Consider the following 17,572-nt stretch of genomic DNA (forward strand, 5'->3'; position numbering starts at 1 on the left):
CATGTGATCAATATAAGTGATATGATATGGCCATCATCATCTTGTGCTTGTGATCTTCATCTCCAAAGTACTGTCATGATCTTCATTGTTACCAGCATGACACCATGATCTCCATCATCTTGATCTCTATCAATGTGTCGTCACATGGTCGCCTCGCCAACTATTTCTCTTGCAACTATTGCTATCACATAGCGATAAAGTAAAGCAATTATTTGGCGCTTGCATCTTATGCAATAAAGAGACAACCATAAGGCTTCTGCCAGTTGCCGATAACTTCAACAAAACATGATCATCTCATACAACAACTTATATCTCATCACATCTTGACCATATCACATCACAACATGCCCTGCAAAAACAAGTTAGACGTCCTCTACTTTGTTTGTTGCAAGTTTTACGTGGCTGCTACGGGCTGAGCAAGAACCGTTCTTACCTACGCATCAAAACTACAATGATAGTTCGTCAAGTTAGTGTTGTTTTAACCTTCTCAAGGACCGGGCGTAGCCACACTCGGTTCAACTAAAGTTGGAGAAACTGACACCTAGGGATTGCACCCACAGGGTATGGGTACGGGTGGAGCTACCCCATACCCTTACCCGCCCGCCGTGAGTTTACCCATCACCCATACCCATACCCGTCAAGGGTACAATTTTTTTCCCATACTCGTCACCTGACAGGGTATATGGGTACCCGCAGGTAAAAATACTCACATTTACAACACATCAATTGAGTAGAAAATAGTTGTAAAAAGCAACATATAATCATAAATTATTAATAGCAACACATCTTAAACAACAATGTACAACAACATATTGTAACAACAACATATTCTCATAAACAAAAGTACTTGCCTATAAAGTGACATATAAAAATGTTAAACAACAAAACATAATCATAAATAACAACACATATGCATACACTTTAAGTTCACGAAATCATGATAAATTACAGAGATAATTTGAATACACATTAGAGCTTTTACCTAGCGTGATTAGGCGGGGAAATGAATACATTGGGATATTAACGGAAACCCACATGTCAACATTTCAGATGGGCACATGGGTACGCGGGCATGGGTTATACGATCCCATACCCGTACCCTCTCTACCTGATGGGTATGATATTTTCCCATTTAAGTACCCATGGTTAATTTTTTGTCCCATACCCTTACCCTAATAGGGTTTTTACCCACAGGGTACACGGGTAAATGGGTACCCATTGCCACCCCTTGACACCCGCCAGCCACCTGTGTGCAAAGCACGTCGGTAGAACCAGTCTCGCGTAAGCGTACGCGTAATGTCGGTCCGGGCCGCTTCATCCAACAATACCACCGAAACAAAGTATGACATGCTGGTAAGCAGTATGACTTGTATCGCCCACAACTCACTTGTGTTCTACTCGTGCATATAACATCTACGCATAAACCAGGCTCGGATGCCACTGTTGGGGAACACAGTAATTTCAAAATTTTCCTACGCACACGCAGGATCATGGTGATGCATAGCAACGAGAGGGGAGAGTGTCATCCACGTACCCTCGTAGACCGTTAAGTGGAAGCGTTATGACAACGCGGTTGATGTAGTCGTACGTCTTCACGATCGACCGATCCTCGGTACCGAACGTATGGCACCTCCGCGTTCAGCACACGTTCATCTCGGTGACGTCTCGCGAACTCATGATACAGTAGAGCTTGGGGAAGAGTTTCGTCAGCATGACGGCATGGTGACGATGTTGATGAAGCTACCGTGGCAGGGCTTCGCCTAAGCACCGCTACAGTATGACCGAGGTGGATTATGGTGGAGGGGGGCACCGCACACGGCTAGGAAAGATCTTTCTGATCAACTTGTATGTCTAGAGGTGCCCCCTGCCCCTGTATATAAAGGAGCAAGGGGGAGGCCGGCCGACCCTTGTTGGTGCACCGGGAGGAGGAATCCTCCTCCTAGTAGGAGTAGGATCCCCCTCTTTCCTACTCCTACTAGGAGGGGGAAAGGAAGGGAGAGAAAGAGAAGGAAAAGGGGGCGCCCCCCCTCTCCTAGTCCAATTCAGACCAGAGGGGAGGGGGCGCGCTGCCTGCCCTAGGCCGGCCCCTCTCTCTTTCCCTTATGTCCCAACAAGGCCCATTAGCCCCCGGGGGGTTCCGGTAACCCCTCCGGTACTCCGGTAAAATCCCGATTTTACCCGGAACTCTTCCGATGTCCAAATGTAGGATTCCAATATATCAATCTTCATGTCTCGACCATTTCGAGACTCCTCGTCATGTCCGCGGTCATATCCGGGACTCCGAAATTCCTTCGGTACATCAAAACATATAAACTCATAAAACCGATCGTCACAGAACTTTAAGCGTGCGGACCCTACGGGTTCGAGAACTATGTAGACATGACCGAGACATGTCTCCGGTCAATAACCAATAGCGGAACCTGGATGCTCATATTGGTTCCTACATATTCTACGAAGATCTTTATCGGTCAAACCGCATAACACTATACATTGTTCTCTTTGTCATCGGTATGTTACTTGCCCGACATTCGATCGTCGGTATCCCAATACCTAGTTCAATCTCGTTACTGGCAAGTCTCTTTACTCGTTTCGTAATGCACTATCCCGCAACTAACTCATTAGTTGCATTGTTTACAAGGCTTATAGTGATGTGCATTACCGAGAGGGCCCAGAGATACCTCTCCGACAATCGGAGTGACAAATCCTAATCTTGATCTATGCCAACTCAACAAGTACCATCGTAGACACCTGTAGAGCACCTTTATAATCACCCGGTTACGTTGTGATGTTTGGTAGCACATAAAGTGTTCCTCCGGTATTTGGGAGTTGCATAATCTCATAGTCATAAGAACATGTATAAGTCATGAAGAAAAAAATGATCAAGTTCTAAGCTAACAGAATGGGTCAAGCCAATCACATCATTCTCCTAATGATGTGATCCCATTGATCAAATAACAACTCATGTCTATGGTTAGGAAACTTAACCATCTTTGATCAATGAGCTAGTCAAGTAGAGGCATACTAGTGACACTATGTTTGTCTACGTATTCACACATGTATTATGTTTCCGGTTAATACAATTCTAGCATGAATAATAAACATTTATCATGAAATAAGGAAATAAATAATAACTTTATTATTGCCTCTAGGGCATATTTCCTTCAACAACCTGTAAGTGACGAGATATGGAGCAAGCCCAATGAGGAAGCAAATTTAAGTGTGTATATGGAAGAAAATTGCAGCAGGTTTAAGGGTAGAAACCACATGTTATTGCTGAAGGTGTCGAACCATCTAATGATAATCTAGGTGCTATAGATGATTCACTAGAGTTACCGATTGACTTGAGGAAGGAAGCTCGGGCTAATGTTGGAAAGCCCCTGGAAAGGTATGGATTTGAGAACGATATAAGTAATTATGTTTTCTATATATCTATGTCTCCCGCATACAGAGCTTTTGTTGCATCGCTACAATCAGTGGCCATCCCAAAAGTACTGTAAGGAATCAAAGCAAGATCCTAAGTGGTATGGAGCCCTAATGGAGGAACTGAATTCTCTTGACAAGAATAAGACATGGGAACTTGTACACGTTCCAGCAGGAAAGAAGGTTGTGAGTTGCAAGTGGGTCTACACGGTAAAGCAAAATCCAAAAGGGAAAATTGAGCGATATAAGGCAAGACTTGTTGCTGGGAATATAGTCAAACATATGGTATTGACTATGACGACACATTTGCACCAGTGGGAAAAATGAGTACAGTGAGGACTCTAATTTCTTGTGCAACTAACTTTGGATAGCCTCTCCATCAACTTGATGTTGAGAACGCATTCCTGCATGGTGATCTACAAGAGGAGGTATATATGGAAATTCCACCTGGTTTCTCCACTCCTAAAACAAGAGGAAAGTATGTAGGTTGAGGAAGTCTGTTTATGGTCTGAAGAAATCTCCCAAGCATGGTTTGCTAGGTTCAGGCATGCTTTTTGTCATATGGGATATAGAAAATGCAATGGAGACCACACTGTACTTTATAGACACTTGGGGTGTCGTACAATCCTTGCAGTATATGTGGATGATATTATAATCATAGGAGATGATGAGGTGGAGATATCACGATTGAAAGGAAGTTTGAGCAAGGAGTTTGAAGTCAAAGATCTGGGCCAGCTTAGGTACTTTCTTGGCATAGAAATTGCGAGGTCTTCCAAGGGGATAGTTCTATCGCAACGAAAGTATACCTTGGATTTGCTAGATGATACAGGTATGCTCGGGTGTCGAGTTGCATCCACACCCATTGATCAAAATCACAAGTTATGTGCTCGGGGAATCCATGGACAAGGAGAAGTATCAAAATCTTGTTGGAAGACTCCTCTACCTATGTCATACGAGACCAGATATCTCATATAGTTAGTGTGGTGGGCCGATACATGCATGATCCCAGGAGTGGATGTTTGGCTGTTATATATCGGATCTTCCAATATCTCAAGGGTAGTCCAGGGAAAGGACTATGGTTCAAGAAGAATGGCCATCTGAATGTAGATGGTTGTAGTGATGTGGATTGGGCTAGTTGCCTTGATGACAGAAGATCAACCTCTGGCTATTGTGTATTTGTTGGAGCGAACTTGGGGTCATGGCGGAGCAAAAAGCAGCAGGTAGTGTCAAGGTCGACAGCTGGAGCAGAGTATATAGCTATGTCACATGGGCTTAGTGAGATGTTCTGGGTGAGAAACCTCTTATTAGAACTAAAGGTTTTAAGAAATGGCCCTCTAAATGTATGGTGTGTTAACAAATCAGTGGTTAGTGTCGCTAACAACCCAATCCAACATGACAGAACCAAACATGTGGAGATAGATTGTTTCTTCATCACGGAGAAGGTGGATGATGACACAATCAAGACCAGTCACGTAAGCTCAAAAGAACAAGCTGTAGATTGTCTTACCAAAGGATTACGAGTTAGGAAGTGTGATTCAACATGTAGCAAGATGGGGACGATCGATATCTATCACCCAGCGTATTGGGTTGTGTTTGTGTGTGTTTGTGTGTGCTATGGCCAAAAGGGCCCATACCCGTAGCATATATCTATATGTATAGTAGCTGAGTAAGAGAATAAGGATTCTAGAGTTTTCTCCAACCCACTGCCTTTAATTTGATTACCTCCTAGTTCCATAATCTTCTTGATAATACTACTAGAGTTAATGTTTAAAGAACTCTTTTTGACTTTGAGCATTTCGTAACCTTATATATCATTAGAAGAAAGTAGGTGAGGCAGACAACGCATATGTACCTCAAACGGACTATCGCAACTCGAGAGATGTTACATGTCCAGGAAAAAATTAGTTAGGGTATTACTATTTACTTTTCAACAATAGTTAGGGTATTATTTAGATTGTGTCTAAAGTGTACCTTACAAATTTTTGGCAATGACTTCCAAATTTATCTTTGCTTGGATGGTCATCAACTTTTTGACATGTCAATGCTCTTTTACCAACTCATCATGGGAAACCAAAATTTTCCTTAGCCGATGTTTTGGTGGGGCAACCTTGGACATGAACCAAACACGCTCTTAGTGCGACAAAGTATGTCATGAAACCAAGGTTTAGATGATACCATGGTACCAACCTTCGAATGTCGAATTCATTTTTTTTAATGTAAATGTTGACAAGATGTATCTATAACTGCTAAAAGTTTCTTTTGTTTCTTTATGTGTATTTTGAATCGGATTTGAAAGATATTATAGACACAAGTATAATGTAAGCATTGACAATATTTTTGAGAACTTCCGAGTTTGAAATTCAAGAGTTAGTATCACGGTCTGATATGAGTGTTGGTATCATTGGATGTGTGCTCCACTTAGTGGCAATACCAGAGAATCCGCTGCCAACTATTTGACGGAAATTAGCTACTTTAATTCGTCCAATGAGCTTTTCGTGCCCTCTAATGAATTCTGAAACAGAACAACATGATGCTAGTACAGGGATATTATTACCAAAATCATGAAAGTATGAAACACAGCTAAATCAGGTTTAAGAAAATACGGAGTAAAAGGCTTATGATTCCTAGATTAATGGGTTTACTCCTGAGTTTGAAGGCTAGCTGCAATGATTTGTAATCTGAACGAACACATGAGAAGAGACTCCAGTATGGCACAACTCATATTAGTATCATTATATTTGGGGCACAACTACTCGGTGTTAGATTACATAGGGGTGGTACAACACGTGTTTCGCGAAAGCAAGCTTTGCGTATTCGTAAAAGAAAGGAGTTAGATTACATCATGGCATTCCCCAGCAAGGCAGGGGCTGTGTATGCATGAGCAAGCTTCACACAACAAAGAACTAGGCCACCCATGAACGACAAAAGGGCCCAGGTTAAAAGCAAGCAAAAATTATGGATGATAAAAGCTCCCAAGGGAGAGAGGTAGCTGGTCCCTTAGTTCCCTTGGAACTGCATTCCATATGCTATCTTCTTACTTCCTTGAGTTCACGGCATGCTCGCGAGGCCCGACTTGCCGCAGTAACTGTATCATCATTGGCATGCATTAAATACAAGATAAGTAAAATGTTGTTTAACCACGAAAGATTTTCAAGGGAAAGGTGTCTAATGTACCTGAAAATATGACTCCAGCTTCTGCTTCAGAGTGGCATGCTCCCTCTTCATCTTCTGCAGTGACCTGCGGCATCTGAAGCACAACCATGGACACACTACAACAGGTGAGATGAGCAAATCACCTGGCGACAAGAGATGAAAACAAAGCACGAGTGATGCAATACCCTTCCAGATTCCTGTCATTGCAGTGTGCCTTAAACACCGAGCACTCGTTCTTCATCCTCACTGCTCCAATGCTGCGCCAAACACAAGTCATCTTCAGTGAATTAGAACACATAAGGCAGGCAAAAGGTAAAGTTGTCGGTGATAGCCTTTCCATTTGCTAATAATATTCGTTCTCTCACACTAAGCACTCTTAAATCATGTATATACTGAATGGGTGATTCTGTGGTGATGAGACCCGCAATAAGATTATTCACACCGGGTGTTTTCTGAGCATATTCACAGGTCCTGTACCTGGATCCGCTGCCTTTGAGCTGGTGCACAAGAGAATCTAACCGGTAGAAATCCTGAGGGTACTTCCCACTGCATCAAAAGGAACTGGAAAGTGAATGCACTAAATATGATTCCATTTTTGGCAGATATGATATGTCTTGAAACCATTTGTATGGACTGTTCCACCAAAAAAAAAAAACCGACAGTTATGGCCTGACTTACAGACGTATTGCTTACATTGTTTGTTCTATGTTTGACAACAATCTCGGCGAATCTTTCAGAAACAAAGCCACAACTTCCTCAACGAAATTGGGGCTTGATTCGTCCTGCAGTTCTTCCAGCTGATTGAACTGTTCATCAAGGTAACCCTGCAGGAATAGCCCAAAGTAGATTATTAGGCAAATCATAGAAGCCTGAAATACAACATATAATAAAATACCATTTGTGTGGTCCATGGCAGAAAAAAAGATTCTCGATTACATGGGTGAATCAAAATAATTAGTCAAATATCAAACAAAGTCCCAGCAAGTTGTTATAGGCTTCAACCTAGCTAAGTATAACAAACACCTTAATATTTGTCAAAAATCAAACTGAGTCAGCTACATCAAGGTGGTTTTAGGTGTCAACCTGGCTTAGGTATAAAGGGCACCCTAATATTTGCCTAGAAGATACTAATGTATCATCAAAATGATCCTACCTCTATGATTACTCTGTAAAGTTTGAACACCCCAACCTTTTGTATATTCTCAAAGGAATAGAACGAAGGAAATAAAGAGAGTGATTTTCTATTCGTATGGTCTATTACATCCTTGCCCATATATCTAATTTTAAACATCATGATGCATTCAGCAGGCGATGCGTTTGTGGAAAAAAAAAGAGTGCCATAACTATTGTGTGGGAAAATAGTATCCAAGTTGGCATTTGCCCCCATATTGTCCCATTAGACCAGATTACAAAGTGAATGAGTTATGCAGTTGCAATGAAGTAAAATTTTGAAACAGAATGAGTGAAGAATCCATTGAGTCCCACCACCAGAGAGAAACTCCATATATTTGAAAGAAAAAAATGCAGTAGATCAAAGTTTTCAGAGCCTCAGTGGATATGTCATGTGGAGATGTCCAAAGGTCATCATTCTATCAGAAGAAAATCACCACAAGAGTAATTCGGCTTACAAGTTATCCAGTCAAAACTTGCAGCTCTTGGGAGAAGAGCTTAACATGTGCAACACTGTAATTGATTATAAACCCAGATTTCAAATGAACAAAGGGGGAGCAAATAAACCTGATCAAAGAAACTTTTCTTCATGAAGGTAATTTGGCGACGCAAATTTGAGTAGTCCATAGTTGGCCTTATATGTCAGTACAAGCACACAGAGAGAACTGAGATGGCTGCAATGAGACATGCAAACCGAAGGAGGCCGTATATATAGAGGGAAACAGAATTTTATTTATGCATGCAAAATCTTTATTCTAATTGATAATGTCCTGTGAATAAAGCATAACAAAAAGACAAAGTACTTTTCTTTTTCATGAAACTGCTCAAATAAAAACCCAACTACAAATTCTGCAAGTTGATCTATGAGTTCTCTTTCATGTGGCTTGTGTGGTTTACACCCTAGACAGGAAAAGGATTTCAGAATATGATGACGCTGCACCGCAGAAATGCGCAGAAGTAAAGTGCCCTAGAACATGTTCCCAAATAAGCAAACCTAGAAATAAGATAAATAAACATTTCTAGATAGGATACAATTATAAATATCCAATTACACTGTTAATCTTTTACAAATAAAGAAACCACGTCTGCCACTGAAATTTACGAAATACCTTTACAAGATATTTGTCAGAGAGCAGGGATCCGGCAATTTGGCTAAATTAAAAGTTAATGAGGGAACGATGAACGTTTAATGCAAGGAGAACATATTCACTAAATAAAAAAATTCTACCTTTACAAGATATTTACTACTAAAGAATATTGAAGGAATTTAAGTGACTATAAAATGACATCAACAGCTAAAATTCCCTGCGAATAAGAAACAGAAAGGACATTTATTCTTACATAACAAATAGCTGGGAGTACTAAACTCTGTGCAAACCTTCTAAAGATTGGTTCTTGACAAACTAAAACGTTACACTGTGTTGAAGATTGAAGCTGTTTACTATGTTACACAGAATGAATCTCCAGGGCGTAGTTTCTGTATCCTGAAAAAACGTATTTCCTACTACAGCTGAATTTTCTTGAAGCATAGAAATTTGTCAGCGTCAATGAGCTTAGAGCTACGACTCTCGAATGCTATGGATGATTGGATTGATTGGTACAGGTAGAATAGAAACAGGAACTTCCCACTACAAGAAAAGTGGGTGTGAATCAGACAATGATTGGAGAAACCTTTAAAAAATGTTTTTTCTGAATGAAAATTGGCTGTTACAAAGTCATTAGACAACTGTTACAGCCATTTATCTGAAAGACAGGAATAGTGGGGAACTAAAACATGCACAGACCCAACACATGGGGAAAGAAGGTAATACCCATTTCAACATCGGATGGGTTTTAAAATATGTAATACATACATGTGTATATATCTTGATGTCCAATCAATGAGAGCTGTACACTTCCTACAATTAAATAAGTTTGATTGTAAAAACAACTACAAGCATCTCAGATGCAAGAAAAAGATGTAAGATCGTTAAAGCTTGACAGCTCAGATAGATCCATCATCTGATGAACCACAGAAGCTCAACTATCGGCTCCTTTTCTCCACATCTCACATTCGTAAAACAATGTCAGGAAAGGCTAACAGCAAAGATTGGACGAAACAGGCATCCTACCAAAAAGGAAGAAGAGAAACAGTGTCATCACCATGCTTTCACACTGAAAGCAAATGGAAAAACTGGACGATAAAAAGGAAGATGCATGGTGGGCAGGAAATTCTCCCTTTATTCCACTTCATACAGAAATGGATGGATAAACCTTTCCAGTAGCTACACCCATGGTTTTGGGGTTATACGAGTAGTTGTGTATTTGTTTGGTTCCATCCACTACTTTCGATAAGTGCTGAAAAGGAAGAGGAATAATGCATAATTGGAGCGGTGATAATGACTTGTTGGTATCTCTACAGGATAGTGATAAGAGAATCTTAACCTGGAACAGCATATTAAAACGACAGGTATTGGTTTAAATGGTTAGTGTCAGTAAAGTTCTTATCTTGGCGAATCATGACACAAGATGCATAGCAAACAATAGCCGCAGAGAACAAATCTGATCATAGAGCAAGAGGTGGCAAAACCATCACCTCACTACTCTAACAGTTGCAAGAATCGTTACACTGCTTTTCTGCATGTGCACCTTGCAATGCATATTCTAAAACAAGCCTATTGCCAATCACATAAAATTTGAAGCAAGGAGAGATGACATCTATGAGAAGAAGGGCACTAAGCAAAGCTTACATATAAAGCCAGAATTGGTGCGGGGTCATATTTCACATTTGTACTCCGCAGGATTGGATCCTGCACTAGAGAATTCTGTTACGAGTAACAAAATAAAAATCAACCAAGGAGCTCTTACACAAAAAAAAAGGACAGACCCAGTGCATAGAAGCTCCCACACAAGGTGGGGTCTGGGGAGGGATTATAGGAACCTAGTCTTACCCCTGCAAAGTGCAATGCAGAGAGGCTGGTTCGAACCCAGGACCTCTTGGCACAAGTGGGGAGGACTTCACCACTGCGCCAGGCCTGCCCTCTACCAAGGAGCTCTTACACAAAGATGAAAAATTGTTCCAACTTCCAATGCATCTGTTCAGGCCCGTTGAATGGCAGATGTGATATATGCCAATATGAGCAACTGCTCAAGAGCTCATCTTAGATCAGGACCATTTGATTTTGTATGGAACCCGTTTTGTATTCATTGTTACCTGGCTAATTTCACTCTTTGGGTGTGAGGTTTACACGACCGTGTTGTCTTGGTGAACCCTCTTCTTTTCACTGAGTGTGGTAGCAAATGTGACATATGTCTTCTATAGATAGGAGAATATTAACTACTGAGAAAATAAAACCAACTCATTCCTTATAATTCATAAATTTGTCTCTCTGGCCAATTTACTTGTTTTCTAAGAACACGATTAAATTGTGCTGCTTTTCCATTATGTGTAGTTTTATGGACCGGTTTTAAATCTTCTATTGTGCAGGTAAGATACTAATGAATTTTCAAGCTATTAAAGACAATATACCCATCTAACTGTCATAATCTAAATTATTTGCCTGCTACACAGAAATATAGCAAGTAAGAAAGGAAGATCGCATGCTACAGGCAAAACATATTCTGAGATTATTAAAGGTAAGAGATATTGTGGGTGACATACATGCCTCTACTTCTCCATGACAAAGGCCACAAACTAGGATGCGATTAACTCTGAAGGATGTGCCGCCAATCAGGTAAGCCGTTCACTAACCCAGCTGGCCGAGTTTAGATTGACGCAGGCGTCTTCTGTTGATAGAATAAATATCCGGTGAAATCTCCACGGAAACCATGAGTTGAAGTTATAATAGTTTCTCAAAATAAATGGCATATGTAATATTGTACAAACTTGTAAAATTTCAACATCAAACTGAACCGCATTTGGAAAATATGAAAAAGATAAACAGCGACAGCAATAGCAGTTAAAAATAAGTATTCATTCTGAAACTGAATTTTACATATCACCCAAATGATATTGAGCTCAATCTTCAAATATTAGAGGTTCATAGGACATTACCTCCTCTACATATGATATTTTCTGGAGAGCAAAAAACTTAACATAAATCAATGTAATATAAGGTTTGTTGGCTACTGGAGGCCAATGAGGTGATGACTTGGTGGAACTAGAATGTTGGTGATATAAGGGCAGTGGTGCTGCTGAAAGAATATATTTGGAACTTTTTTCCAGTGTGGGACAACATCAGCGAAGGCCCTGAATTTAGATTCGTCATGTTTCCATGGTTCCCTGAACTTGGCTTCTGCCAGATATAAAGCTGGTAGCTGATTAAAAAATTATGGTTCACCAAGAGAAGTGTAAACATAAGCTGCTCCTTGACACCTAGTGATGGTATTATTTGTGGCAAGTCCCAGAACAGAGGGATCAGGGATCATAGAACAGAACCCACTTTACAAGACACAAATCAAAATGCATTAATAATCGGTAGGAAGAGCTTGCCGTGTCAAAAATCAGCAGCAAGACAACCATGAATACCTTACCATTTCAGGAACCATGTCAGGCCAGCTCAACTGTCACTCCGTTCTGATTTTTTGTCTCCTGATAGAGAACGCTGACCATGGTTGACTGACCTGCTGTCCTCAACACAGTGAAGTTGTGAGTTACTGGCCTGGAATATATCCAGATTGAACTTATCAAAAATTTGAATTAACTTCTAGTGCTCTTAAGTGATTTCATTTGCGCTGGTTATTTATGATATCTGAGCACTTATTTAAGTGATTTCATTTGGGCTTTAGTTGGTTTGGGTACTCCTGGAACACACAATTTTATTACTAAACAACATAATCATTCTTATAAGTATTACAATCACTCAAATAATTTAACCAAGTACCACAATCATTGAAACAAGGAACAAAAGATAATGAAAACCATTGATCTGGGATCAATTGGCAAAGGTTGGCACTACATTTCATTGCTATATCGAGGATATATAGTCACCATGCAAACATAAATCATACTCCCTCAATTTCTAAATATAAGTCCTTTTAGAGAAAAAAATTCAATACGAACTACATACAGATGTATATAGATCTATTTTAGAGTGTAGATTCACTCATTGTGCTCCGTATGTAGTCTATATTGGAATCTCTAAAAGGACTTATATTTAGGAACGGAGGGAGTAGTTTCCAAAGATGAGATCGACACAGCTGGTGAGGCAGTGACTCAGATTTACATCACCTAGGTATCTACTGGCGAGACACATGCTTATATTTTTCTAAGCCTACCAATCTATATGGTGAACTTCTGGTATATCGCCCATTTCATATCTAAGGCTACTAATCTATATGGTGACCTCATGGTATATCCTGCATCTATAGTGAAAACTGAAAAGGAGCATCTATATGGTGACCTCATGGTATATCCTACACAGAGTGAGCTGCGGCCGGCGGAGGACGATGTGACGCTGCTGCTGCTCCTGCTCGAGGCTGGCCGCCATGGCGCCATGGCGCCATGGACCCTCTTTCCCCCTTAGAAACAGGACCCTGCTCGAGGCTGGCCGCCATGACACCATGGCCCGAGATCGGACACGCCTGCGCAACGCGAGCCCCGTGCCACATGCGCCTCCTGGCCGGGCCCCGTGCGTGCGCCGCCCGGCCCTGACGGCGCGCTCGTCGTGCTCCACATCCAGCCGCCGGCGGGCTCAACCCCAGCCCCGGCGCTGCTCCACATCCAGCCGCCGGCTTGCTGCGTCTTCTGCCCTTTGGTTAGCTGAATTTCTGACCAAATACGAACGTTTTCGAAAAATTCTGAAAAATTCTGTAGATGTTTGTGTTAGTGTCGCAAGCATGTATAATATTTTTCATGTGAAACGGAGCTGCGGACATTTTAGGGTAACTTTTGGTGTTTAATTTATCTTCTTGCACAAATCAAAATATTTAACCTCTTTGTCTCAAAATCTGCAAGTAGCATTTGAATGTGACTAAGTACATAAAAAATTTGTTTTAACTTTTTTCATTTAAAAAAAAAACAATTGGACCTAGGAGATGTGGGAACTACTCCCTCCGTCCCATAATATAAGAAAGTTTTTAACACTAGTGAAATATAAGAACGTTTTTAACACTATATTAGTGTTAAAAACGCTCTTATATTATAGGACGGAGGGAGTAGATCCTTTAACATATACAAGAGATGTTTGACAAACTACATTATCTTAACTTTCCTTCTGTTAATTCATACAACTAAGGCTAAAATAACTTAAATTAATTTTTAAATTACAGATCTAGTATGCACATTCATAGTAATTACATACAAACAAGTTGATGGTGAGATAAAATTAATTTTGGATTTTTTTATATCTACAGTAATTATCAAAAGTAAATAACCTAATAATAGTCTCTAACATTCCTTCTTCATTTTACATTAGACGAGCACTGTAGCATAGTGACTTCCCTTCTTTAAGTTAGAGGATCCGGCTACAGAGATGTGCTCTCATGAGCCAAATTGACTTTTCGAACAATTGATGCATATACAGACCGTTGCCTTTTTCTGAATTTTTGTGTCAGCAAACAGCTGATATATTGGCTGAAATTGCCATAGCAGTACTATATAAGATGCATTTGACTTTGCATATTCTTTGATGCATGATTTTTATCATTAACATATACGAAAATACATGAATTAAACGTGTATCAACAATACCATCATATTTGTCTGGCAAAACAATTCTGTTTCATATGTCTATAATAATTTGGCATATAATAAATGAAAATTATAGTCAAAGTTATACGACAAAGACCAAAATCAAAGTGCGGCTTATATTTTGAAAAGGAGAAACTATCATTTTATTCATAGCAGCCTAGGCTTATTCAGGAATCGTGGCTACCATCGGTCACAGTCGTAGTCACATGGATCAAGGTGTTTTGGTGCCGAATCAATTTAAACAACGATCTGATTGTTCATCACAAGACTATGCACCCTATGCCTACTGTTAAAGAAAGGGTATATTAATAGAAAATGTTAAATCAAACCTAGATACCGTAATCTGTATGCAGGTATTAGGGCAACTACAACCGGACCCATAGCCGCCATAAACGTCCGGGCGGGCTGCCCGCTCAGTGCCGGACGATTTTTGGCCACCCAACCAAGCTCCCACAGCCGGTCCAAACGTCCGGACTGAACGACACTCCTAATATCCGGTTTATATATGGGGCGAATATGGAGACGTTCAGACGCGCCCGCCACGTCTGACTGATGGATAGGGCCCACATGGGGAAACGAAGAGACCGCTGGTCCGATGAGCGCCTCCTCCACTCCATGTTGCGTGGTGTCGCTTTGGCGTGCCGCCCGAGGAAGGAGGACGGCTATTTAAGCCGGACGGCGGTATCCAAACCCTATATGTCCCATTCCCCATTTCTTCTTTCCCATGCCGCCACTTCCAATCTGCCCGTCGCACTATACCGAGGCGTCGGATCACCACCTACGCCATGCTCACTCTGAAGAGCCGTCTGCAACTGCTAGAGGAGATTAGGGCAAGGCAAGATGCTCATGTCGCTGCGGGCCTTCCTCCAGATTGGCCCGAGCCGGAGGAGGAGGAGGAGGAGCATACGAGGAAGGAAGAGGCAAAGCCGGCTGTGAGCTACGCCATGGCAGACGTGCAGGCGGAGTAAGAGGTTGTCCAAGCGATGAAAATGGCGGAGTAGGCCACCATCCTGGAGTCCATCCAGAATGAGGTCTACGTCGAGGCCAACATGCAGTTCATCCGGCAAGAACAAGCGGCGACGAAGGCGGTGTTCGCCAAACTAGACGCGTAGGCAGAGGGGAGGAGGACCGGAGCCTCCACGGGCGCAAGAGCTGCCGCACTTGCCCGTCTACCCAGCGTTGGCACGGAGATCGTCGACATCTCCGATGATGAGTAGCTTTAGTTGTGTACGTAGCATGTAGTTTTTATCTGCATGACTAGTATGGATTTGATGCTCCGAAGTTTGAGGTTTATGGTTGTGAAAGATGTTTTTGGTGTGTTGCCTGGTCACTATCCGCGGGTGTGTGGAGATGAATTTTGGTCTGCGGTTGTAGATGCTCTAAAGCTTTGCTTCATTGCAGTTAGTGTGTGTATGCAGACTAAAGTGAATTAGCATAGAAAAATAATGAGCCAAGTCCTACAACAACAATGGATTTTATAGCTATTTATATAAATTTAATATGTTTGTTGCTTATGTGAGTGGTGATACATATGCAATTGTGGAGCTAAAAGAGAAGAAGGGCAAAGAATTCAATATATGTGTAGGCATATTTGTTTCAATATGTATGCAGTTGTCGTGCCCAATATAAGATAGTTTTTGGAGCAGTTTGGTGCCCTATTTATAGGGCTGCTGTTGGAGAGAGAAAAATCCAGATGGTGTAAAATGCATTTTTTGATGCCCAATAACAACTTTTTGATACATTATTATAGAGCTGTTGTTGAAGGTGCTCTTACGAACACTTCCTTTCCGGGCATGTTTGGCAAGCTAAGGAAAAGGGAATGTGACTTTACGAAGGAAGCTTTTTGAGGGATTAGACTTAAAAAGTAGATTATTACTCCCGATTCTCTATTTGCTATGCGATGGAATTTGCATGTGGAAAGTTTTGCCGATAAATGATAGATTTTATTGGCTTAAAATGGAGCAACAAGAGGACACACACGCAATAACCACACACGTGGCATCTGTATAGTTAGGATGCACACAACCAACACCAACCCATACACATAAAAAACACACGAGCAGATAGTAAAGTCATGTGTGACCAAAGCTACACGTAGGCGAGGAAAAAAAGTAAAGTGACTAGATTCGCGATTGCCAAACTACAACAATGATCGTATCCACACCAGGCATCTCATGACACCACACAGACGACGAGCTTCTTCAATAGCAAGGCTTTCAAGAAGGGATCGACGCTCAAGTGTTGCCATCACCGGATCCAACCACCCAAAGCCAGAATCTAGATTTTCACCCTGAAGAATTAGTCTAAACATATCTGAGCAATGCCTTCAACAAGGTAATGACATAAAAATATAGTCATTGTGAGGTATAACCAATATGTGTCAAACCTAGGCTTTCACATCAAAACTCAAGATTGATGCCATTTATGTGTATTCGCCATCACTTTTTCGCGATCCGGGCAGGTGCATGCGAAGTGGGCCGCTACCATTGCACAACCATCCATCTGCGTCAAGTCGTCATCCGTAGTTTACATCTTCCTATCAAAGTCAACCATCGGGTCTAGAGAGAGGAACTCTCACGAAGACCTTTCTGTGGCCACAACAATCTGCGGCGAGTCCGCTGCTGCAGGCCGGAGTGGTCGCCATAAGGACCAACCCCGATGGCAGAGCACACTACCGCCGACTACCACCTACCAGAGAGAGCCCTACACAGACTCATCTCCCTAGGCGCCAACATGGTCGGAGCCATAGCATGAAAGTCATATCAATATTGCCCACGCAAAGCGCTGCCGCTGCCAAATCAGGAGCACACAACCGCCAGATCGACGATGCACCTCTTGGTGATTAGACATTTGGATCTGATGTGGCTTGAACTACGCTGGTATTTCCCCAAAGAAGAAGGGATGATGCAGCACAACTACGATAGGTATTTCCCTCGGTGATGAGACCAAGGTTATCGAACCAGTAGGAGAACTACGCAACATTATGTAAACGGTACCTGCACACAAAGAACAAATACTTGCAACCCGACGTGTAAGAGGGGTTGTCAATCCCTCCCGGGTAAAAAGATAATAAATTTGTAGTATATTGGATAAATAGATCCCACGGAAACGCGAAATAAAATAAATAGCAAAAAATTACAGCAAGGTATTTTTGGGTTT

At 41.4% G+C, this 17,572-nt stretch overlaps 1 protein-coding gene across 11 annotated transcripts; it reads right to left on the reverse strand.

The window, feature by feature from the left end:
* Positions 1–6,127: 6,127 nt before the first annotated feature.
* LOC123041050 (pseudo histidine-containing phosphotransfer protein 2) lies at positions 6,128–13,516 on the reverse strand. 11 transcript variants are annotated; one of them, XM_044463789.1, is made up of 8 exons: positions 13,142–13,516; positions 12,256–12,348; positions 8,311–11,508; positions 7,267–7,397; positions 7,051–7,119; positions 6,759–6,830; positions 6,595–6,667; positions 6,128–6,505 (listed from the first exon to the last, which is right to left on the reverse strand). In XM_044463789.1, the coding sequence occupies exons 3-8, from the start codon at positions 8,368–8,370 to the stop codon at positions 6,455–6,457; spliced, it is 456 nt and encodes a 151-aa protein (XP_044319724.1). In that variant the 5' UTR covers positions 8,371–11,508; positions 12,256–12,348; positions 13,142–13,516; the 3' UTR covers positions 6,128–6,454. The 11 variants fall into 11 exon arrangements, with proteins under 11 accessions (XP_044319724.1, XP_044319685.1, XP_044319706.1 ...); XM_044463750.1 differs by having other exon boundaries at positions 12,251–12,348; XM_044463771.1 differs by having other exon boundaries at positions 12,256–12,345; positions 13,125–13,516.
* Between the last annotated feature and the right edge of the window lie 4,056 nt (positions 13,517–17,572).

The sequence above is a fragment of the Triticum aestivum genome, chromosome 1A, assembly GCF_018294505.1.
Source record: "Triticum aestivum cultivar Chinese Spring chromosome 1A, IWGSC CS RefSeq v2.1, whole genome shotgun sequence".
NCBI lineage: Eukaryota > Viridiplantae > Streptophyta > Magnoliopsida > Poales > Poaceae > Triticum > Triticum aestivum.

Coding starts and splice junctions, on each gene's coding strand:
- LOC123041050 (XM_044463789.1), bottom strand. CDS start 8,370: ATGGACTACTCAAATTTGCGTCGCCAAATTACCTTCATGAAGAAAAGT. Junction 7,120..7,266: donor TCAAACATAGAACAAACAAT/GTAAGCAATACG, acceptor CTTTTGATGCAG/TGGGAAGTACCCTCAGGATT. Junction 6,506..6,594: donor AGCTGGAGTCATATTTTCAG/GTACATTAGACA, acceptor ATGATGATACAG/TTACTGCGGCAAGTCGGGCC.